Raw genomic sequence first — 24,777 nt, forward strand, 5'->3', positions numbered from 1 at the left:
AATTTACCTCTCAGCTCTTGATCTCAATCCCACGATTGATGAAGGCCAATGCACCATATGCCTTCTCAACCACAGAGTCAACCTGCGCAGCAGCTTTGAGTGTCCTATGGACTCAGACCCCAAGATTCCTCTGATCCTTCACACTGCCAAGAGTCTTACTATAAATACTATATTCTGCTATCATATTTGACCTACCAAAATGAACCACCTCACACTTATCTGGGTTGAACTCCATCTGCCACTTCTCAGTTCAGTTTTGCATCCTGTCAATGTCCTGTTGTAACCTCTACACTATCCACAACACCTCCAACCTTTGTGTTATCAGCAAACTTACTAACCCATCCCTCCACTTCCTCAACCAGGTCATTTATAAAAATCAAGAAGAGTAAGGGTCTCAGACAGATCCCTGAGGCACTCAACTGGTGACCGACTTCCATGCAGAATATGACCCGTTTACAACCACTCTTTGCCTTCCGTGGACAAGCCAGTTCTGGATCCACAAAGCAATATCCCTTTGGATCCCATGCCTCCTTACTTTCTCAATAAGCCTTGCATAGGGTACCTTATCAAATGCCTTGCTAAAATCCATATACACTACATCTACGGCTCTACCTTCATCAATGTGTTTAGCCACATCCTCAAAAATTTCAATCAGGCTCGTAGGGCACGACCTGCCCTTCACAAAGCCATGCTGATTACTAATCATATTATACCTCTCCAAATGTTCATAAATTCTGCCTCTTAGGATATTCTCCATCAAATTACCAACCACTGAAGTAAGACTCACTGGTCTATAATTTCCTTGGCTATCTTTACTCCCTTTCTTGAATAAGGGAACAACATCTGCAAACCTCCAATCCTCAGGAACCTCTCCCATCCTCATTGATGATGTAAAGATCATTGTCAGAGGCTCAGCAATCTCCTTGCTTGCCTCCCACAGTGGTCTGGGGTACATCTCATCCGGTCCCACAGACTTATCCAACTTGATGCTTTCCAAAAGCTCCAGCACATCGTCTTTCTTAATGTCTATTTGCTCAAGCTTTTCAATCCACTGTAAGTGTTACCTACACTCGCCAAGGTCCTTTTCCGTAGTGAATACTGAAGCAAAGTACTCATTAAGTACCTCTGCTATCTCCTCCGGTTCCATACACACTTTTCCACTGTCACACTAGATTGGTCCTATTTTCTCATGTCCTATCTTCTTGCTCTTCACATACAGCACTTGTAGAATACCTTGGGGTTTTCTTTAATCCTGCTTGCCAAGGCCTTCTCATAGCCCCTTCTGGCTCTCCTAATTTCATTCTTAAGCTCCTTCCTGCTAGCCTTATAATCTCCCAGATCTCTATCATTATCTAGTTTTTTGAACCTTTCCTAAGCTCTTCTTTTCTTCTTGACTAGACTTACAACAGCCTTTGTACACCATGGATCCTGTACCCTACCATCCTTTCCCTGTCTCATTGGAACATACCTATCCAGAACCCTACGTCAATATCCCCTGAACATTTGCCACATTTCTTCCATACGTTTCCCGGAGAGCATCTGTTCCCAATTTATGCTTCCGAGTTCCTTCCTGATAGCTTAATATTTCCCCTTACTCCAATTAAGTGATTTCCTAACTTGTCTGTTCCTATCCCTCTCCGATGCTATGGTAAAGGAGACAGAATTGTGATCACTATCTCCAAAATGCTCTCCCACTGACAGACCTGACACCTGACCAGGTTCATTTCCCAATACCAGATCAAGTACAGCCTCTCCTCTTGTAGGCTTATCTACATATTGTGTCAGGAAATCTTCCTGAACACACGTAACAAACTCTACCCCATCTAAACCTCTTGCTCTAGGGAGATGCTAATCAATATTTGGGAAATTAAACTCTCCCATCTCGACAATCCTGTTATTATTACACCTTTCCAGAATCTGTCTCCCTGTCTGCTCCTCAATGTCCCTGTTACTATTGGGTGGTCTATAAAATACACACAATAGAGTTATTGACCCCTTCCTGTTTCTAACTTCCACCTATAGAGACTCAGTAGACAATCCCTCCATGACGTCCTCCTTTTTTGCAGCTGTGACACTATCCCTGATCAACAGTGCCACACCCCCACCTCTTTTGCCTCCCTCCCTGTCCTTTCTGAAACATCTAAAGCCTGGCACTTGAAGTAGCCATTCCTGTCCCTGAGCTATCCAAGTCTCTGTAATGGCCACAACATCATAGCTCCAAGTACTGATCCACGTTCTAAGCTCATCCGCTTTGTTCATAATGCTCCTTGCATTAAAATAGACACATCTCAAACCATCAGTCTGAGCTCATCCCTTCTCTATTACCTGCCTATCCTCCCTCTCACATTGTCTCCAAGATTTCTCTACTTGTGAGACAACAGCCCCTTCTTCCATCTCTTCAGTTCAGTTTCCACCCCCCAGCAATTCTAGTTTAAACTCTCCCCATTAGCCTTAGCAAACCTCCCTGCCAGGTTATTGGTCCCCCTGGGATTCAAGTGCAACCCATCCTTTTGGTACTGGTCACACCTGTCCCAGAAGAGTCCCAATGATCCAGAAATCTAATTCCCTGCCCCCTGCTCATATCCCTCAACCATGCATTTATCCTCCACCTCATTCTATTCCTATTCTCACTGTTGCATGGCACCGGCAATGATCCCGAGGTTACTACCTTTGAGATCCTGCTTCTCAACTTTCTTCCTAACTCCCTGTAGTCTGTTTTCAGGACCTCCTCCCATTTCCTACCTTTGTCGTTGATACCAATATGTACCACGACCTCTGGCTGTTCTCCTTCCCACTTCAGGATATTGTGGATGTGATCAAAAACATCCCGGACCCTGGCTCCTGGGAAGCAAACTACCATCCGAGTTTCTTTCCTGCATCCACAGAATCGCCTGTCTGACCCCTAACTATAGAGTCCCCTATCACTGCTGCCATTGTCTTCCTTTCCCTACCCTTCTGAGCCACAGGGCCAGACTCTGTGCTAGAGGCACGGCCACTACTGCTTCCCTCAGGTAGGCTGTCCCCTCCCCCAACAGTACTCAAACAGGAGTACTTATTATTAAGGGATACAGACACAGGGGTACTCTCTAGTATCTGATTCTTGCCCTTTCATCTGCTGACTGTTACCCACTTATCTCGAGGCCCTGCTGTGGCTTCTTGCCTGTAGTTCCTCTCTATCACCTCCTCCTTCTCCCTGACCAGACGCAGGTAATCAAACTGCATCTCCAGTTCCCTAACCCATTCCCTAATGAGCTGCAGCTTGACACACCTGGTGCAGATGTAGCCTTCCAGGAGGTTGGGAGTCTCCCGGACTTCCCACATCTGACACCCAGTACAGAACACTGGCCTCACAGACATACTTCCTGTTTCTGTTCTTCACAGGTAACTTACCTCACCTCGACCCATTATCACCGAAGCCCTGTGGAGCCAAAGCCCTCCTACTCTGTTTACCTCTAGTCCGTTGCCTGCTTCTCTGGTGCCCACTCTATAAAGCTGTCTTCTTCTTATACTCTTCCTACTGGTCTAACTCACTGACACAGTCGTTCCTCAATATTCTTTTAGAAGTATTGTCCTTTATATTTCAAATCTAACAATCAGCAAAGACCAGAAGACCCTATGATACAGGAGCAGAATTAGGGCATTCAGCCCATCAAGTCTGGTCTGCCATTCAGTCATGGCCTTTTTTAAGCTGTTTTTTTTCCACAACCCTTAACCCCTTTACCAATCAAGAACCTATTAATCTCTTCCTTTATTTCAGGAGAGTGTTATCAGAGGAATTCTTCAGTGTTCTCTAGGGATCCAACAAGTACCCTGTTACAAGGGAGGTGTTGTCTCTCCATGTATTAGAGTGAGTGTGTTTTAATGAGTGAAAATAAACTGCAGGAGGACTGAACTCCAGTGATCTGCAGCTTGCACCTCAGTCATGACAGGAAATAGATCTTCGAGACAGGAAGAACCTTTATTTTCATTTTTGGAAAGTGTTTCTTTTGTGAGATTGGATTGAGGGAAAATAGCTTTGATCCTTCAACCCTTCCTGCTGAGTAGGAAGTGGCAGCAACGGGTTGGCTAATTACTTCACTTGATAATTATCATTAAAGAAATCAGGATAAGAAATAATGTAGGGTCTAAATCACTGCTGCTGTTCCATGAGCATGGGATAATTGTAAAAATTTTAATTGTTGATAATAAGTAAATAAAATTTTGTAAATAAATTTAATTGAGGTAATTTATTTAAAACATTAATACTAATTCATTAAGGGAAATCAGCAATGATCTTCACTTTCCTTTTCCATTAAGATCTGCATTCCATTGGAGTGGATGTAGCAGACACTACTGAGGGCCCAGATGTGCAGTGCACCAGGGTTCTCAGTTCAGTCCATGCTGGAACCACACACAGACTCATTGCTGAACCTAATGGCAGAGAGGGAAAGTCATGTGAACCAGCATCCGATCCCTGAATGCCCCATGCTTGCAGTGTTTCAGTGTCTGAGCAATGAGGCTGAAAGGACAATGATTCTCCATGGCTGGCACCGATACCCACAATCTTCAGTCTGGTTGTTTAATGTCTATGTTATCACTGATGATAACATTGACATTCCATTACACAAAAATTATACATTAAAACTATTCAGATACTCAATAAAATGTCAAATCTTTTCAATTAGAAAATACATCAGTACAGTTCTTGCATACTGTTTTGATTGAAAGTAATCTGTCTAATAGATGACTAAATGAACTAAAAGTTCATTATGATCTTTCGACAGGCAGATTTGATTTAAATAAGATTATTGGAAACCTGTTAATGTTACATAACATTGCAGTTTATGTTTCTATATTATAACCAAGGAATCACTAATTGTTCAGTGCTTCATTGGTAAATGGGTGACTTGATTAGACTAGAAACAAATAGACTGAAATATTCAGGTTCAACATCCAACCTGTATGGAATTAGCTGATCTCAGCTAGAGGTACTGAGATGTAGAGTTGTCTTCCGCCAAGGGAAGAGAATGTCATGCAGAGTTCTTGTTCTTCTCCAATAATCCTGAACATGAGTAACTCAGGAACTCAGTTGGAAGTGGCAATGATCCATTGCAGTTGACTGGCTTGCTGACATCCACTTGATGCCTCTATATCGAAAGAAGGGCAAACCAGCTGCACCACCACTGGTTCACTGATAACTAGTCCAGCAGAAGTTATGGGCTGATTCTCAAAATAATGATGAAATCAGCTGTGCAGATATTTGTTCATCCAAGCATGGGAGCGATTTTGTGAGGTGGTCTTATAACTGTTATTGTGCTCCAAGGAGCTGCTCAGCTATGTAAGACCTCTCCCCCTTTCCCATCTCTAGCACATTCAAATCAGGGCCTGGGTCTTCCCTCCCCTGATTTTCAGTTGCTGGACAATTGTTCTCAGACATGGAATGGATTAAACATAAAACACTTAGTGTCTTCAGAAGAAAATAAGGGGAAAAGGATGATTTTTTAAAAAGTTTCTAAAGTTGAGTAATTATTTTCTGATTAATAACCAGGTACAAGAAAAGTCAAAGAAAGACTCACGATTTGTTGGACATGTGCTGTATCAAAATTCCACAGCAAATTCAATGGAAAGGTCTGAAGAAGTGTCAGCAGCTAACAGTATTTTGAATCAAAATAAAGCTGAAAAGGATGAGCAAAGTGATAATAATGGAGATAAACTTGCGTCGAGTCAGGATTCCAAAGGGCCACCTGGTGAGGGATCCCAATCTGAAGCCCAAGCTATTGAATGTCAAGAGAAAGCTGATGATCAGCCAACATTAAAAATAACGAGTCAGACATATCAAGAAGATGAAAGCCAGATACAGGATAAAAGCTTAGCTGGTAGTGAGGTAGACGACATCGTTACTGATAAACAAGATGCTTCATCACCAGCGGAAGCATCAGGACTTGAAGCCGCAGATGGCCTACATACTGTGGGGACAGCTGTGGGGGAGCAGTCTCCAACAGCAACAAATGAGTTCACTGAGGGGAAGCCAATTACAGAATGTCGTGGAGCCAATGACAGAAAACAGGAGGTGCGCTCAAAGCAAGGACTGGCTGAAGGGATCAGACAGAGGAATGTTGTGGGTGAGCTGTGTTTATTACATTCTGTTTCAATCCCTGCAAGATATTTATCCAAGATCATTTATCCAAGATTTTATAACATTCTTAGTTAAACAATCTCATGTTGAAATCAGTCTGCGTGTACAGGCTTCTTTAATAACTCTCGGAACTAAATGCATATAATACAGTGAGGGCATCAGCAAATCAAACATCCGACCTCATATGCGTGATGTGCCAAATAACCATTTATTTTATTTTCTCTAAATCTGTTTTGACATTTTCCCAAGCTAAGCACTTTTTTTTTAGTTAACAGAGCCACAAATAAGCACTTTTTTTCTGTGCCTACATTATTCTGATCACACAGTTGTTGGTCAGTCTCACTCTTGGCTTTCCCTTCAATTCTCCTGTGCTACTCCATCTGCAAACCCTTCCACCCAATGTCCTCTGCCCACCTCACAGCACCACTCCCCATACCGAGTCCAAACTCCAAATGTTAGAGAGAGGTGGCTTACAGAGAGGGTGATATCTATTGATCTGAGGTTTGGACTCTCTCCGTTCCTAATGCTGCCCGACCTGCTGAGTTATTCTGATTTTATTTTAGTATTCAGGTATCTGCAGTATTTTGCTTTTGGCGGGGTAAGCATCCTTGTACAATAATGGGGATCTAGCTCTCAAAGGCCAGTGAAAACAGGCAGAAAGCAACTTCTGAGACACCCGTGATTCTGGAAAACACACAGGGAATGCTGGAGGGACTCAGCAGATCAGGCAAAGTCTATGGAGAGAAATGAACAGCCAGCATTTTGGGCAGAATCCCTTCTTTAAGACTGATGAAGGATACTGGTTCATTTTCCTCCATAGATGCTGCCTGACCTGCTGAGTTCCTCCAGCATTTTGTGTGAGAAAGCTTCTCTTATGCAGCATTGGAATCAAATCTCAATTGATGAACCACTGTGTGATAATAACAGAAGAAGCCATTCAGGCCATCATTCCTGAGCAAGCTGTTCGAGAGAGCCACCAGTTACTGTTTTGATGTTTACTGGATCCGGTGGCAGTGTATGGATTAAATTCTGAGTGTGACCTGGATAGCATTTTTAGATTAGGAATTTTAGCCTTAATAGAGCAAAAAGAGAAGTGTTGTCAGTTTGTTACCCTTCCTCTATTTAGAATTCAAACCAGATCACAGCATGTGTTCTTTGTTATATCATAACTAATTTGGCAAGGGGGTGAGAACTGGAGTGATGGGGCTGAGATGGGGTAGTTGGTATACAAGTAGGTGTGGTGTGTCGTGAGTCTGTGAGGAAGGACAGGCAGACGACAGGGCAAAATTGGGATAAGTTGAAATAAAACATGGGGGCAGAATTGAAAAGGATGAAGAATGCAGGTCTGAAGGTGTTATTACTTGAATGCACACAGAATAAGGTAGATGATCTTGTTGTGCCTCTGGAGTTTGGCAGGTGTGGCATTGTGGGCATCACTGAGTCATGGCTGAAAGAAGATCATGGTTGGAAGCTTAATTTCCAAGTATACACATTGTATTAAAAGGACAGATAGGTGGGCAGTGGGGTGGGATGGCTCTGTTGGTAAAAAATGAAATCAAATCCTTAGAAAGAGGTGACATAGGACCAGAAGATGTAGAATCTTTGTGGGTAGAGTTAAGAAACTGCAAGAGTAAGAAGACCCTGATGGGAGTTATTTAGAGGCCCCTGAACAATAGCCAGAATGTGAGACATAAATTACAAGGGGAGATAGAAAAGGTGTGTACAAAGAGCAAGTTTACAATAGTCATGGGAGATTTCAATATGCTGGTAGATTGGGTAAATCAGATTGGTGCTGGATCCCATGAGAGAAAATTTGTAGAATGCCTATGAGATGGCCTTTTAGAAGTAGAGTCCACTATGGGAAAGGCAATTCTGGATTGGATGTTGTAGAATGAATCAGATTTGATTAGGGAGCTTAAGGTAAAGGAACCCTTAGGCAGAAGTGATCATAATATGATAGAATTTACTCTTAGTTGAGAGGGAGAAGAGTCAGATATATTAATATTGTAGTGGGGTAAAGGGAATTACAGAAGTTTGAGAAAGTGGGGGGTCAGAATTGATAGGGAGGTGTCACTAGCAGGGATGACAGCAGAACAGCAATGACTGGAGTTTCTGAGGGCAATACAGAAGGCGCAGGGTAGATGCATCCCAAATATGAAGAAACATTGTAAGTAGTCAAGTATTCTAAAAGGAGGATGAGGCAACCATGGCTGACAAGGGAAGTCAAAGGCAGCATAAAAGTGAAAGAGTGGTAATGGAATATAGCAAAAATTGGTATGCAGTTAGAGGATTGGGAAGCTTTTAAAAATCAACAGAAAGCGGCTAAGAAGCCCTAAGGAGAGAAAAGATGAATTTGAGGGTAAGCTAGCCAATAATATAAAAGAGTATACCAAAATATTTTTCAAATCCATAAAATGTAAAGGAGAGGTGAGAACAGATATTGGACTGCTGGGAAATGATGCTGGAGAGGTAGCAATGGGGCACAAAGAAATGGCAGATGCACTTAAGTACATTTTATGTCAGTTTTCACTGTGGAGGATACCTGCAGTATGCCAGAAATTCAAGAGTGTTGGGGCAGAATTGAGTGTAGGTGTAGTTGCTTTTACTAAGGAGAAGGTGCTTGGGAAGCTGAAAGGTCTGAAAGTAGTTAAGTCATCTGGACCAGATGGTGTACATCCAAGGGTTCTAAAAGAGGTGGCTGAAGGGATTGTGGAGGCATTAGTAATGATCTTTCAAGAATCACTAGATTCTGGAATTGTTCCGGAAGACTGGAAAATTGCAAATGTCACTCCACTCTACAAGAAGGGAGGGAGCCAGAAGAAAAGAAACTATAGGCCAGTCAGTCTGACCTCAGGGTTGAGAGGATGTTGGAGTGGATTGTTCAGGCTTCGAGGTCCATTGAGGCACATAATAAAATAGGCCTTAGTCAGCATGGTTTCCTTAAGGAAAAATCTTGCCTGAAAAATCTGTGGGAATGCTTTGAATAGCAAGCATTAAGTTAAGTCACCTGGACCAGATAGACTACACCCCAGGTTCTGAAAGAGGTAGCTGAAGAGGTTGTGGAGGCATTCATAATGATCATTAAAGAATCACTAGATCCTGGATTAGTTCTGGAGGACTGGACAATTGCAAATGTCACTCCACTCTTCAAGAAGGGAGGGGGTCAGAAGAAAGGAAACTTTAGGCCAGTTAGTCTGGTTGGGAAGATGTTGAAGTCCATTCTTAAGGATAATGCTCAGGGGTATTTGGAGGCACATTATAAAGCAGGCCAACATCAGCATGGTTTCCTTAAGGGAAAATATTGTTTGACAAATCTGTTAGAATTCTTTGAGGAAACAACAGGCAGGAGAGACAAAAAAGAGTCAGTGGATGTTGTTTACTTGGATTTTCAAATGTCTTTGACAGGGTGCCACACATGAGCTGCTTAACAAAAATAGAACCCATGGTATTACAGAAAAGATTCAAGCATGGATAGAAGACTGGCTGACTAGCAGGAGGCAAAAGAGTGAGAATGAAGGAGACATTTCTGGTTGTCTGCCTGTGACAAGTGGTGTTCCGCAGGGTATGGTATTGGGGCTGCTTCTTTACGCATTATATGCCAATGATTTGGATGATGGAATTGATGACTTTGTGCCAATGTTGGTGGACAATACAAAGATAGCTGAAAGGGCAGGTAGTATCGAGAAAGCAAAGAGTCTGCAGAAAGACTTAGATGGATTGGGAGAATGGGCAAAAATGTATCTGATGGAATATAGTGCAGAGAAGTATATGATCATGCACTTCGGTAGAAGGAACAAAGACGTAGACTATTTTCTAAGCAGGGAGAATATTCAAAAATCTGAGGTGCAAAGGGACTTGTGAGTCCTTATGCAAGATTAAATGAAGGTTAACTTACAGGTTAAGTCAGTGACAAGTAAGGCAAATGCAACATTAGCATTCATTTTGAAGGGACTAGAATGTAAGAGCAAGGATGTAATGCTGAGGGTTCACAAGGCATTGATCAGACTGCACTGAGTACTATGAGCAGTTTTGGCTGCAACTTTATGGAAACCAGAAACCAGAGGGAAAGATCCTGACAGCTTAAAATTTATACACAATTTTATTTTGAAATAGATATTTAAATGGCTTTCATTCAGCCACATATTTGTTTAGCTTGGATGGTCACTCCATGATGAGGCCTAGATTAACTTTAATCTACACATCAAATTAAGGTGTTTAACAAAGTTGCATTTACACACATGCAATAGTAACGGTTTGATAATTTAATTTAATATATGTTATAATAACACACACACACACACACACACATACATATTAGATTTAGTAAGCTCAATTTCTTAATACATATTTGAATAGTGTTCTATCTAAGAAAATATATGCTGGCATTGGAGAGGATCCTGAGGAGGTTTATGACAATTATTCTGGGAAAGAAAGGGTTATCATTTGATGGCTCTGGGCCTGTACTCACTGGAGTTTAGAAGAATGAGCGGATCTCATTGAAATTTACTGAATATTGGAAGGCCTAGATAGAGTGGATGTGGAGTGAGTCTATGACTCAGTCTCAACACAGAGGGTTGTCCATTTAGAACAGAGATGAAGAAAAAATTCATTAGCCATAGAGTGGTGGAATTTGTTGCCACAGGCAGCTGTGGAGACCAAGCCACTGGATATATTTAAGGAAAAGGTTGATAGATTCTTGATTAGCCAGGATATGAAGGGTTATGAGAAGGCAGGAGAGTGGGGTTGAGAAGGATAACAAATCAGCCATGATGAATGGCAGAGTAGACACGAAGAACTAAATGGCCTAATTTTGCTCCTATGTTTTATGGTTTTATAAATTCCCAAATATCTGTGGATAATCAATATTCATTGTACCACTTCTGCCCGGGATTTCTTTTGTCAGTCAAGACTAAGATCAGAACACAAACAATCTCCCATAGAAAATATTATCTTTTACCTGTCATTTTCCTGATTTTATTCTTTAATAATTTCTTTTCTTTAATGACTTGTCCTTTCTCGCTTCCTACTTCAGCGGATCTACCTTTTTAAAAAATTAAGTACCAATACTCTGTTTAATGCTCAATAGTTCTGTTAACTCAACTCAATCTTGTCCTTAATTTACACTTTAAGAACATAAATGACACTTTGACCTTCAAGTGCTTTGACAAATCATCACACCCTGAACATTATTTTTCAGGTTATGTCTGTTGAAAGTAGGAAGGAACACTATAAAATGCCCAATTAATCAAATGATCAATTGGTTCCTGAATTGTACTTTGGAGGACCAGGTGTCAAGTTTGAAAACTTTAAATGATCCTTTTCCTTCCAGCAGCACAGCATTGTTTTTATTACAACTTTACATTGGAACACTATTCAAATATATATTAGGAAATTATTATAACATATAACATGTATTCAATTAACTTAAATTATCAAACAACTGCTGTTGCATGTGTATAAATGCAATTTTGTTCATCGCTTTAATTGATGTGTAGATTAAAGTTAATCTAGGCTTCATCACGGAGCAGCCATCCAATCTAAACAATATGTGGTTGAATGAAAGCTATTTAAGTATCTATTTCAAAATAAAATTGTGTATAAATTTTAAGCCGTCAGGATATTTCCCTCTGGTTTCTGATTTCCGTTAAGTTGCAACCAACATTTTAGGCAGCTCTGTGTTTCATTTAACAAGTTGTTATATAGAGCTGAAGATTGTATAATTCCATTTAAAAATAAATTTATATTAAATAAACTTTGAAAATGTTGGCAAATCAGGTTAGCTGCGATGAAATGCAGAGACAGGCATGAGCAATAAATGCCCAGTAAAGTCTATTTAAATCTGCATAAATGAAATGGTGCACAACAGCACCTTATTTTTAGAAAGTATGTTTCATTTTGTGAAATGTCCAAATGTTGTGAAATATTTTGGAGGATGAGGACATCAAACTAGAAGAAAAGAATGAGAGTATAAATTGTCAGGTCTAAAGTAATAACTTTTGAAGTTGTCATTTAAAGTTTAGGAAGGAAATCTGAAAGCATGAACAGAGGTGGAGATTTCCTGCTGCATTGTGTAGGGGCTGGGGAGACCACAGCTGGAATATTGGGCACTGAAACAAAAGCAGAAAATATCTGAAATACTCAGACAGCATCCATAAAGAGTGATATTTTCAGTAGATGACCCTTCACTAAAACTGGAAACAAACATGTTTTAATTTATAGACTGTGGTTGAGGGTGGAGAGAACAGAGGGCATGCCAGAGAAAAACATTATTGTCAGGGCAACAATTACTTTAAAAACATTAAAATGGAGAACAGAAAACATGTAGAAATACAATGGAACAGAATGATTCAGCCATAACTGCTGAGAAATTCTCCTTCACTTTCTTGATATCTCTCACTTCCTTTCAGGGATAGGTTATCTATCAATATCCATTTTAAGCCCACTGATCCCTGCAACTATTCAGACCTCCTGCCACCATGCTTCCTAAAAGGACTTAATTTCATTTTTCCAATTTCTGTGTCTCTGTTATAATTGCCTGATGAGATTTTTTTTGGTATTAGTTTTCTTAAGAAGTCTTCCTTTTCCATATCTAAGTTTTCCCTGAACAAGGCTCTTAATTGTGTTGCCTCTATTTCTTACACTTGTGCTCCCTCTCCTCCCAGCCAGAATAAGAATAGGGTTTCCACCCCACCATTCTCCACATTCCACATATCATCTTCAATAATTTCTGCCACCATCAATATGTATCCACAGGAAGACACATCTTCCTCTTCTCTTCACACGTTCCAGGACCATTCCATTTGTGATAGTTTGGTCCTCTCTTCAGTGCCCACCAACCACTCCTCTTCTCAAAGTGCTCTCCTATTGCACTATTCAACACCTGCCTTTTTATCTCATCCCTTTCCAGCATCCATGGTGTAACAGGCAGTCAGGTACATTGAAGCACTTTGCATTTGTTATTGAATTTAATGTTTGCTTGCTCTGCACTAGCATGGCCTTATCTGTCTGTTTCAATTTATTTATTTTTGTTCCTTTTTCCAACTGCTGCTTTTTGAAGCAGTTGTTACCCTGACAACATTGATCTTCACACTATCAGTGACATTTTCTCTGTCTGTCCATCTTCCCCCTCTCTTAAATACACCTGTTTTCCCAATTTTCCGTTCAGATGAATTGTCCACCCAAAATGTCTACCCTGTTTCCCTTCCCACTGATGCTGTCTGAGCTGCTAAGTGTTTCTTGTAACTGTATCTGCCTGCACCAGCTCCTCTATCAGCTTGTTCCAGATACTTTTAGTTTGGATTTCTAAAGGTGCAGCAGGATGTTGGTCAGAAGTTGGGCAGAATGGGGGCAGATGAGATTTAATTTAGACATGAGAGGAGTGGTAATTTGTGAAGCCAGTTCTATTAGGACATAGGGAGTAATTAGCAGGGATCTTAGGTGTGTTCATGTACAAAGCGATTTTGGGCTGCAAAGTCCATAGCTCCGTGAAAATGACCACACTGGTCAATGAGGTAGAGAAAAGGGCATGTGGTATTCTTTTCTTCATAGGCTTAGACGTTGAGTAAAGGAGTTGGGAAGTCATGTTGCAGTTGTGCAAGTAATTTGACAAAATGCATTTCAAGTTTGTTTACAAATCTACGATCAGCAGAGAGAATGCAGAAGAGTTCACCAGGATGTTGCCTGGAATAGAGGGCAAGGAGAGATTGGGTAGGTTAGGTTTATTGTCATTGGCCTACAGGAGAAATGACTTTATAGATTTATCAAATTATGAGGGGCATAGATAAGGCAGATAGTCTGCTTCCCAGGGTGAGGTGCAGGCAGATACAGTTACAACATTTAAAAACGGGTAATTGGATAGGAAAGTTGGAGAAGAATGCAGGTTTAATGCAGGCTAGCGGGATTGGTTTAATATCATCATTATATCTTGTAAAATTTGTTAGCTTGGCGACAGCAGTACAATGCAATACATGATAAATATAGCAAAAATAAGTCAATCAATTACAGTAAGTATTTATATAATAGTTAAGCTAAAAAGAGTGCAAAATCAGAAATAATAAAAGTGAGATAGTGTTCATGGGTTCAATGTCTATTTAGGAATTGGATGGGAGAGGGGAAGAAACTGTTCTTTATTCACTGAGTGTGTAACATCAGGCTTCTATACCTCCTACCTGATGGTAAGAGTGAGAAGAGAGTATGTCCTGGGTGATATGAGTCCTGAATGATGGACAATATTTTCTGAGGTACCGTTCCTTGAAGTTGTCTTGGATACTATGCAATAGCATCCCCGCATACTGGACAGTGAGTCAGCCTGTCAGAATGCTCTCCATGGTCCATCTGTAGAAGTTTTTGAGTGTTTTAGGAGACAATATTAATCTCTTTTGACTCCTAATGAAATATAGCTGCTGTCCTGCCTTCTTTATAGCTCCATAGCTATGTTGGGATCAGGTTCGATCCTCAGAGATCTTGACACCCAGAAACTTGAAATTTCTCACTTTCTCCACTTCTGATCCCTCTATGAGGATTGGTATGTGTTCCTTCGTCTTACCCTTCCTGAAGTCCACAATCAGCTCTTTTGTCTTACTGACGTTGAGTGCCAGGTTGTTGTTGTAACACCGCTCAACTAGCTGGTATATCTCACTCCTGTACGCCCTCTTGTCTCCATCCGAGATTCTACCAACAATGGTTGTATCAGCAGCAAATTTATAGATGGTATTTGAGGTATACCTAACCACACAGTCACGGGTATACAGAGAGTAGAGCAGTGGGCTAAGCACACACCCTCGAGGTGTGCCAGTGTTGATCATCAGCGAGGAGGAGATTCAAAAGTCGAGGATCCAATTGCAGAGGAAGGTACAGAGGCTCAGGTTATGTTGCTTACGATCAAGACTGTGGGAATGATGGGGTTAAATAAACAGTACCCTGAAATAGGTGTTATTGTCCAGGTGATCTAACGCCACGTAAAGAGCCATTGAGATTACATCTGCCATAGACCTATTGTGGCAATAGCCAAATTGCAGTGTGTCTAGGTCCATGTTGAATCAGGAGTTGATTCTAGCCTTGAACAAACTCTTAAAGCATTTCATTACTGTAGATGAGCTACTGGATGATTGTGATTAAAGCAGCTCACACTGCTTTTCTTGGGCACTGGTATAATTGTTGCCTTTTTAAAGCAGGTAGGAACTTCTGACTGTGGCAATGAATGGTTGAAAATGTCCTTGAATACTCCCGCCAGTTGGCTGCCACAAGTTTTCAGAGCCTTACCAGGTACTTCACCGGGCCTGCTGCCTTGTGAGGGTTCACCCTCCTGAAAAACAGCCTGACATTGGCCTCTGAGACAGTAATCACAGGGTCACTGGGTGCAGCAGGGATCTTCACAGCTGTAGTTTTATTCTCCCTTTCAAAGTGAGCATAGAAGACATTGAGCTCGCCTGGTAGTGAAGCATCGCTGTCATTCATGCTGTTGGGTTTCGCTTTGTAGATTAATGTAGATAGGCATCACATTTGGTGTGGATGAGATGAGTCAAAAGGGCCCACTTCTGAGTTCTGTGATGTTTAAGATCTATGGATTTTTGTATATTAATCAAGTGATAAGGGGCTAATGTGGAAAAATGGTAAGAATTAAAAATCAACTCTGATTGTACTGACTCCATGACTTTGAATGGTGAAGCAGGTGTGAGGGGCTGATTGGCCCATTGCTTTTTTTTCCTTTAATGTTCTTATGTGACTGATGAATAAATACTGCAAATGTGGACTATTTTAAAAGTATGTATGTTAATATGTATATGTAATATCATGTGATCTATCTGCCTGATTGCATTAATGTCTGATATAGCAGCTTGAATGCATTAGAATGTAAGAAGCTTCAGAGAGCAGTGAGCTTTGACCAATACATCACTGGCTCATGCTTCCCCATCACTGGTAGTATTTATAGATGGTGCTGCCTCAAAAATGCAAATTCTATCGTCCAAGATCCCCACCATCTGGGCTATCATTGGGCAGGAAGTTCCACACCATCAAATTCAAGAACAGCTACTTCCCTTCAGCCATTTCTGTCTTGAATCAACCAAAAAAACCCTAATCACTACAGTTTAGTGACTACTTTGACCACATTATATTAAAATGGGCTTGTTTATTTTTGTTATGATTGCGTTTTCTTGTAAAATGTGTGCATAATGACTGATTCATTTATGGTTTTTCCTATAAATGCTGTTTATATGATGTGATATGTTTGTGATGCTGCTGCACGCTTCCCATTTCACTTGTGCATATAACAGTAACTCAACTCTTACTCTGACTTTAATTGTAAATTTATATAACTAAGAGTTTATTTATTGCTTCTTTCTAGAAAATGAGATATTTCTCCTTTTCAATAAACAACAAGTAAGCCAGAACTCTCGCAAGTATTACACAGCCACAATTCCGCTGAAGGTCAGTAAAAAGGGAGAGGATATCAACAGTTTAGAAGCAGACTGGCTAGAGCACATGACAGAACACTTCACGAAGGGAGCCTTGTTAGTGGATGCTTTGATTTGTCTGGGAACACTGACAGGTATGAAAACCAAACCTTGCCATTTGATTAGCTTAATGGATTCAGCGGTTCACGAGGCTGTTTCAGTGTTGTATTTCACTATGACATTATGATGCCAATGACTGGTTCTAGATTAAAATACTAAATAACATTCATAGCCCAAACTGTTGTGGATGATGGTGTAAAAGCCATCAGGGTGGCCCAGAGGCAGAGAAAGTTGGCTGCACATGACAAGAAGGTTGTAGCAGTAAGGCTTTGTGCTGAGCCACGGCAGCAAAAGGCTGGAGCAGATGGGAGGGTTGTGCGTGTGCCTAATGTGAGCCGAGGAACATGCTAAGCACGAATTGGTGCATCAGAATTTGTGCAACTCTTTTTTATTAGTTTTGCACAGGTAAACTGACTGACCAGATGTGTGTTTCCTGTTTGGGCAGATTCAATACCGAAATCAGTGGATGGGCTTTTTATCTTTGAAGGAGGTTCAGATGAAAAGTATGAACCCTACGATGCCATAGTTGTGGAACAGTGGACGGTGATTAACGTAAGTATCAGTGTGGAAGCTGCAGTACAACGTGTAGGCTTAATATGTGAGACATGGGCATACTTCCAGCAGCTGGGGTGCGAATTCTTTCCGTTCCCACCCTGAAGATTATACCTGTTAGCAGTTTGCGAAATTTTCTGGTGTTTCAAAACATGACCACTCTAAAATTTCTATTCTTTAAAATTCCAAATCAAATTTGCATTTACTGTAAAATACTAAAATTAATGTTTTGTGGTCATCTGTATGTTTGTCATGTGTGTAATGAAATTTCAGGGTTAAATTACTAAATTTCAAACTAGATTACAGAGAAATCCTGAGCAAATTTCATTCTGTCTGATTTGGGTTGCAAACATTTACCTCAAAATAAGACATGTCACTTAGCTTCAACTTGAACTTGGGTTCAATTCCATCAAGGCTGAAGTGGTATAGCAAAGCCAACGTGATAATACTGTGTGATGAAAACTGAGGATTTACACTGTGAATGGAAAGTCTATGATTCTTGTTCTGATTTTCAAATTGGGTCCTCTGATGCGCTGAGGAATGGAGGATGCTGGATATGAGGTGGCATCCATTTATCTCCAAGAAAGAACACCACTCCAGATCTCTCATAGGCACACCATGCCATGCCACCAGTAAGTCCTCACGTGAGAGCAGACTTGCACAGGGCCTGCTTCTGTGACTATGACTTTAAGGGGGCCCCTTCAGGCTGATCTCAGCCTGGCACTGCAAGCTCAGTTCAGGGCCATTCTACACTGGGCTCCCCCAGCGTAACTATAGTAATGCCCTTCCGATTCCCCCTCCCACAAGCTCATGATCCGTGCCCACCACCACACTAATCTGCTATGTAATCCTAACACTACCCCAGCCACTGATCCCCTAATAGTAATTGCCCCTCCACAATGATGGATAAGGTGGTCATGGAAACTCAATTAAGGTTATGTAATTGGGGTTTTATTACAATATAATGTTTATTTCAAGGACAAACTATAATGTAGTTCATGGGAAAGTTGTGTTGAAGGATAAGCTTTTCATGTAGGGTTCAGACTGACCTTGTACCTGTTGCATGCAAAGTTTTAAATTCCCAACTATGGGCATTTCTAACGTAGATTACCTAAAAATTCAGAGCTGCATGCTTTTAGGTATGGTGAATGCAAGACTCAGAAAGTGTTAGAGGAAGCTTCCGAAGGGTAACGCAGCTGTTTGCAAAACTGTTTGCAGACTTCCTGTTTTGATTTTAATGCGAAGCACATGAAAATGCAATAAATTCACTGAAACCGGGGTAATATGATTTGGCGGTCATGTTGTTCCTACCAGAACAGAGCTCAGCATGAAAAAGATGTGCTAAAAACTGGCGGCACAACATTTTTAAGTGGTTAGCAAACCAAATATTCACACATCCTCATTAAATAGGGTCAGCTTGTGATGGAGAGATCAGAGATCATCAGTGATATTCTGTCCGTAGTTACTTCTCTCTGAATTATGCAACAACTAGCTGTTTTCTTTTCCCCTCATATCACTGTCCACTAAACTGCAAGATTATAGCTGAAAGTAAGACTGAATAAAGTATTCTCACAGAGACATTAAAAATATGTCATGCTTGCACTGACATCTTGTGGCTTCTATACACAATCAGCTACTCATCTTTAACTATCTCATCAAACATAATAAATGATTCTTTGGATTCCATAACCCTGCTTGTTCCTGTAGGAACACACAGTCATAAGAGCAGGGCGTGGGTACCTGATTTGGGTTGTCCACAACCAGCAGAGAGGAACATTGGTGCTCACCATGACTGAAAGGCTTATTGATGCCACACTGCCAGATCTAATTAGTCTTCACACATCCTATTTCCCCCTAACCATCCCATTAAAGTGTAAGCTTGCATCTCCTTCATTCCCTCACCCCGCCCATCCCACAAACATTTACATCTCCTCCATTTGCTGCCTCCCCTCAGCACAACTGCCCTTCCCAGGCAGTGAGCAGTGTAACCTGCTAGAGTACGGAGTATCAACAAGAGATGGTAATGACTAACTTGTGTCATTACTCAATTTTATATTCTCAACCAAAATCTTAGCTAACAAAATTGAGAGGGTGGTCATGGCCAGAATCAATATCTAAACAAGGACCTGGACCCACTGTAATTTACCTAACGCCACAGCAGGTCTACAGCAGATGCAATCTCACTGGCTCTTCACTCAGCCTTGGATCACCTGGATAATAGTAGTACCCACATCAGGCTGCTGTTTATTGATTACAGCTCAGCGTTCAGTATAATCATACTGTCATCTGTAATCAATAAGCTCCAAAGCTTGGGCCTGTGCAACTAGATCCTTGACTTTCTCACCGGGAGACCACAGTCAGTGCAGCTTGGAGATAACATTTTCTCCGTGTTGGCAGTCAACACTGGTGTACCTGAAGGATGCATGCTTAGCCCACTGCTCTACTCTTTCTACACCCACGATTAAATAAAAGCAGAGATGACTGTTTTTCTCCTTATGAAACCTAAATCCCCCTAGCTTCATACCTTAAAAGGAGTTTTAATTTGAGGAAACGTTATCATTTTGATCAAACAATGCATGCATGCTCATTCACAGCCTTAGCCATGTCCAAGGAAACAAATAACCTTTGCTATGGGAGGGGAGGAATTGTCCACAACTGAGGAATCTGGGCTTATTTGTGACCTCCTAGTCAGCTGAAGAACAGAGCTGACAGTAGTGTGGAGTAATTTCTTCAGCAAGGGGGAAGTGAATCTGTGGAATTCATTGCCACAGGGGGCTGTCGAAGCCAAGATACTGGGTTTATTTAAGGCAGAGAATAGCTAATTCTGCTCCTATATCTTATAGTGTTATGGGCTAATCTACAAAAAGCACATAAAAATCTTTCAGATATGGACAAAAATATGAATGGTCTATTATTCCTAGGTAAAATAATGGAAAGCAAAGAAAATTTATACAATCTGATCATTCCAGGCAGAAGATGTAATTCTTTCAACACTTTGCATGGACTTTGTTACCATGACACTTACATAAGTTTTATTTATTAGCTAGCACTGTATAATTTAGATAAATATAAAGATTTGTACAGAAAAAAGCATGAAGGGATTTAAAAAAACAAATAATATCATGCGAGATGAAAAACTTCAAAATTGACATCTCAAACTCACATTTATTTCTGTATCTTCCATAAAACATCATTAAGAGTGTTGCAATTTTATTATTAGTTAAAAATACTCTTGTCAGGAAAAATAATCTTTTTTTTAAAATGGTGTGCAGTCCACCAGTTGAAAGTGATTACATTTTTATACCAGGGAACAGAACTAAACAGAAACAACATTGCAGCACTAAGCACTGGAATAATTTATGGATGTTTAAAATATCATCCTTATTCCTAACAAGGAGAATTTTTGAAAGCCCACTCACATTTTTATCCATATTCAAAATGTTATGTAATGCTTCTATTATTCATGAAAGATCAGTTAAGTAAAATATATACTTTTAGTATGAAGCATTTATAAGAGCAAAATATTTTTTTAAAAGATTTGAAAATAATGAGTAAAAGTTAATAGCCCAAGTAAAATTCTGTAAAACCACAAGCCATGAAAATCTTGGTTCCCAAGGAGGCACTTCACTGAATTTTTACATCAGATCCATTTTCTGAACTGGGTTGCCTTCAGCACAATTATTTTCAGCTAAAAGTAACAGAAAGCCCTCTGCTTCTGCCAGTGTCAATTTAAGCAGATCCTATGACGATTCACAGTTCAAACTTTTCCTGGTAAGATACCTTTGCTCCACCTTGATGCTCCTTATAACAACTAACTCAGAATGCCAACTCAGCTGAGTGTGCTCTTGAATTTACAACCTAACACTTTCGAAGATTGTAACCCTCAATTTATCAAAGAAATTGACAGTAGCAGTTAGTGTTAAAATTAATGAAACCGACAAATTAAAATCAGTATCGTGATATGGAACAAACAAAAATAATATGGCGACCATTAACAGCGTTCTTTTCTTTGTTTCTTTAGGGAAATGAGGTGAAAGCTGATTACGTTCCCTTGCTGAATTCTCTGGCTGCATATGGCTGGCAGTTAACCTGTGTGCTGCCTACTCCTATAGTGAGGAGAGACAGGTAGGCAATGTTGCTCAAACACCACAGTGCTGTTAGAGTATTCTGTTTGATCATTATCAGACGCCAATGAGACCACGAGTAATTCCCATTTAGACAACAACGTTCATCTATGGCCCTGGAAGTAATTCTTTCAATGAAATAGATTATTTGTTGCATCACTAGGAGCAGCTGGAAATACTCCTTGATAAAATGCCATCAAACTTTGACATAAACTATCTTTCTCGCTCCACAGATGCTGCTTGATCTGCTGCTCATTTTCAAATTTGTTGCATCTGAATGCTTTGGAAGTGAAAAGGGGCTAGTGTTGCAATTCCATTTACTGTTAACTGCCTTTGCTATATGGTACTTAAACAACTTGTGTTTGCAGGCCAATCGCAGCTACTGTCTGACAAATAGTATCTTAGCAGGCTAATGTTTGCGAACTATAGTGATTATCACTGTGAACTCTTGCAGCAAACTCCACTGTGGGAGTGCCATACAGTGAACTAAAGCCTTCACATCCTGAACCTGTCAAATATCCCTTTATTAATCGCTGAAGTGGGCATGTGCAATATCAAGTATTCGGGAGTGCACAGCTCTGTTGATCAAGCTAGTTGCTTCACCAGTGCGAGAACCTTTACTGCTTTCGTAAGAGTGAAATCTAAAAGTATTGTAACTTGTAGTTCATTAGGATTTCCCCAAAATGTAAGAATTATCCCCGACTTTACTTCCAGGGAGTACAACTACAGTGATGGCTCTGTAAGATCTTTCACTATAAAACCATAAGACATTGGAGCAGAATTAGGCCAATTCTGTTTTCTCTGCTATTCCATCATGACTGATCTTGGATCCTACTCAACCTCATACACCTACCTTCTTACCATATCCTGTGGTGTCCTGACCAATCAGGAAGCTATCAACTTCTGCTTTAAATATACCCATGGACTTGACCTCCACCGCAGTCTGTGGCAAAATATTCCACAGATTCACCACTCTCTGGCTTAAAACATTTCTCCTTACCTCTACTCTAAAAGGTCACCCCTCAATTTTGAGGCTGTGCCCTCTAGTTCTGGACACACCCTCCACAGGAAACATCCTCTCTACATCCACTTTATCTAGTCCTTTCAACATTCAATAAGATACCCCTACCCTCTGCCGGCATTCTTCTAAATTCAAATAAGTATAGGCCTAAGGCTGTCAAATGTTCCTCATATGTTAATTCCTTCACTTCCAGAATCATCCTCATGAACCTCCCCTGGACTCTCTCCAATAACAACGCGTCCTTTCTGAGATATGGGGCCCAAAATTGTTGACAATACTCCAAGTGTGGCCTGACTAGTGTTTTATAAAACCTCAGCATTATCTCCTTGTTTTTATATTCTATTCCCCTTGAAATAAAATGCTAACATTACATTTGCCTTCTCTACTACAGACTCAACCTGTAAATTAACCTTCAGGGAGTCTTGCACAAGGACTCTTAAGTCCCTTTGCACTTCTGATGTCTGAGCCTTCTCCCCATTAAGATAATAATCTGCACTATTGTTCCTTTTACTAAACTGTGTTATCATACATTTCCCAACACTGTATTCCATCTGCCATCTTTTTGCCCATTCTTCCAGTTTGTCTTAAGTCCTGCTACAGTTGTATTGCTTTCTCAGTATTACCTACCCCTTCACCTATCTTTGTATCATCTGCAAACTTAGCTACAAGGCCATAATTCCATTATCCAAGCCATTGACAAACTATGTGAAAAGTAACAGTCCCAATACTAACCCCAAAGAACACCACTAGACACTGGCAGCTAACCAGAAAACGCCCCCTTTATTCACACTTGTTGTCTCCTGCCAGTCAGCCATTCTTATATCCATGCCAATATCTTTCTTGTAACATCATTGGATTTTATTTTGTTAGGCAGCCTCGTGTGGCACCTTATCAAATGCCTTTTGAAAATCCAAGTAAATGACATCTACTGCCTCTCCTTTGTCTACCCTGCTGGTTACTTCCTCAAAGAGCTCCAACAGATTTATCAGGCAAGATTTCCCTTTACAGAAACCATAATGACTTTCACTTATTTTATCATTAATCTCTAAGCACCCTGAAACTGCATCCTTAATAATGGACTCCAACATTTTCCAAACCACTGAGGTTAGTCTAACTGGCCTATAATTTCCTTTGATTCATCCTTCTCCCTTCTTAAAGAGTGCAGTGGCGTTTGCAATCTTCCAGTCCTCCAGGACCATGTCAGAATCGAGTGATTCTTGACAAATCATGACCAATGTGTCCGATATCTCTTCAGCAACCTCTCTCAGGACTTTGCAATGTATTCCATTTGGTCCAGGTGACTTATCCACCTTAATACATTTGAGTTTGCCTAGCACTTTATTCCTTTGTAATAGCAATGGAACTCACTCCTGCTCCCTGATATTCACGGACCTCTGGCACACTGCTAGTGTCTTCCACTGTGAAGGCTGATGCAAAGTACCCATTAAGTTCATCTGCCATTTCTTTGTCCCCTGTTACTACCTCACCAGCATCATTTTCCAGTGGTCCAATACCAATTGGCTAGTTTGCCCTCATATTTCATCTTTTCCCTTCTTATAGCTTTTTAGTTGCCTTTTGTTGGATTTTATAAGCTTCCTTATCATCCCACTTCTCACTCACTTATGCTACCTAAAATGCTTGGCTTTTATGCATCTGCATAATGGCATTCTCAGTCCAACCCCAATTGTTAAAGCAGACATAAAAAGAATATTTCAGAGAAATATAGAACAGGCAATTAATTGTTTTTTTCACTTTTACTTGCATCCTCCCCTTCCCCATGATGTAAAGAACACTCTGATATTTTTTCCATGTATAGTGAGATACAATGTGAAACTTTTCTTGCCCAAAACTTTCTCGAGCAACTGTTTTCATCTTTGTTGTAGGAGTTTCGTTGCCTGCCAAGTTTTCTGCAATTGCCCAATTGTAAGGAGGTGCTCCACATGTCAAGCAACCTCTTTATCACAGTTCATGCAACAGGAGCCCCAGCCCTGAATGTGAAATATTTGCCTCATCCTGTCTTCAGCACAAATTCCCTTTAATTTTACATCTTTTAAGTCTCAACATATCCCACATTTTGCTGCCTGAAACCCCACAGTAAATCTCCATGTTATCAGAACTTGGATTTACAGGATATAAACGCTTTAAGGTGATATGAAGGGTGTGATATTAGTAATAACTTTCCTTTCTACTAATTATCATTGGACTTCAACTAATGATGGGTCTTGATGGAATGTTTTTCATTAAAAATTGCAGCCATTTTGATTTCTGACAATTCTCTATTACTACGACCTGCTGTAACTGCCAAATCATTTAAACTCTGGAGACAGTGCAAATGAGGAACAAGGGGACTGATCTCATTCCAGGGGACTGACACTGGACTGACAACAAATTGGGTGTTGAAATTATAACATTGCACAGAACTGCAAAGCTGTGAGACATAATCTTATGATA

The 24,777-nt window shown here is 40.5% G+C and overlaps 1 protein-coding gene across 1 annotated transcript in view; it reads left to right on the plus strand.

Moving 5' to 3' along the window:
• Window positions 1–24,777, plus strand: part of LOC132395560 (raftlin-like) — a 90,705-nt gene that overhangs the window by 57,795 nt on the left and 8,133 nt on the right. Inside the window, exons 5-8 of the mRNA XM_059972349.1 lie at window positions 5,528–6,101; window positions 16,461–16,664; window positions 17,075–17,181; window positions 21,203–21,306. Of these exons, the coding sequence (XP_059828332.1) occupies window positions 5,528–6,101; window positions 16,461–16,664; window positions 17,075–17,181; window positions 21,203–21,306 (989 nt within the window). The remainder of the gene's footprint in view (window positions 1–5,527; window positions 6,102–16,460; window positions 16,665–17,074; window positions 17,182–21,202; window positions 21,307–24,777) is intronic.

Source organism: Hypanus sabinus, chromosome 6 (genome assembly GCF_030144855.1).
Source record: "Hypanus sabinus isolate sHypSab1 chromosome 6, sHypSab1.hap1, whole genome shotgun sequence".
NCBI lineage: Eukaryota > Metazoa > Chordata > Chondrichthyes > Myliobatiformes > Dasyatidae > Hypanus > Hypanus sabinus.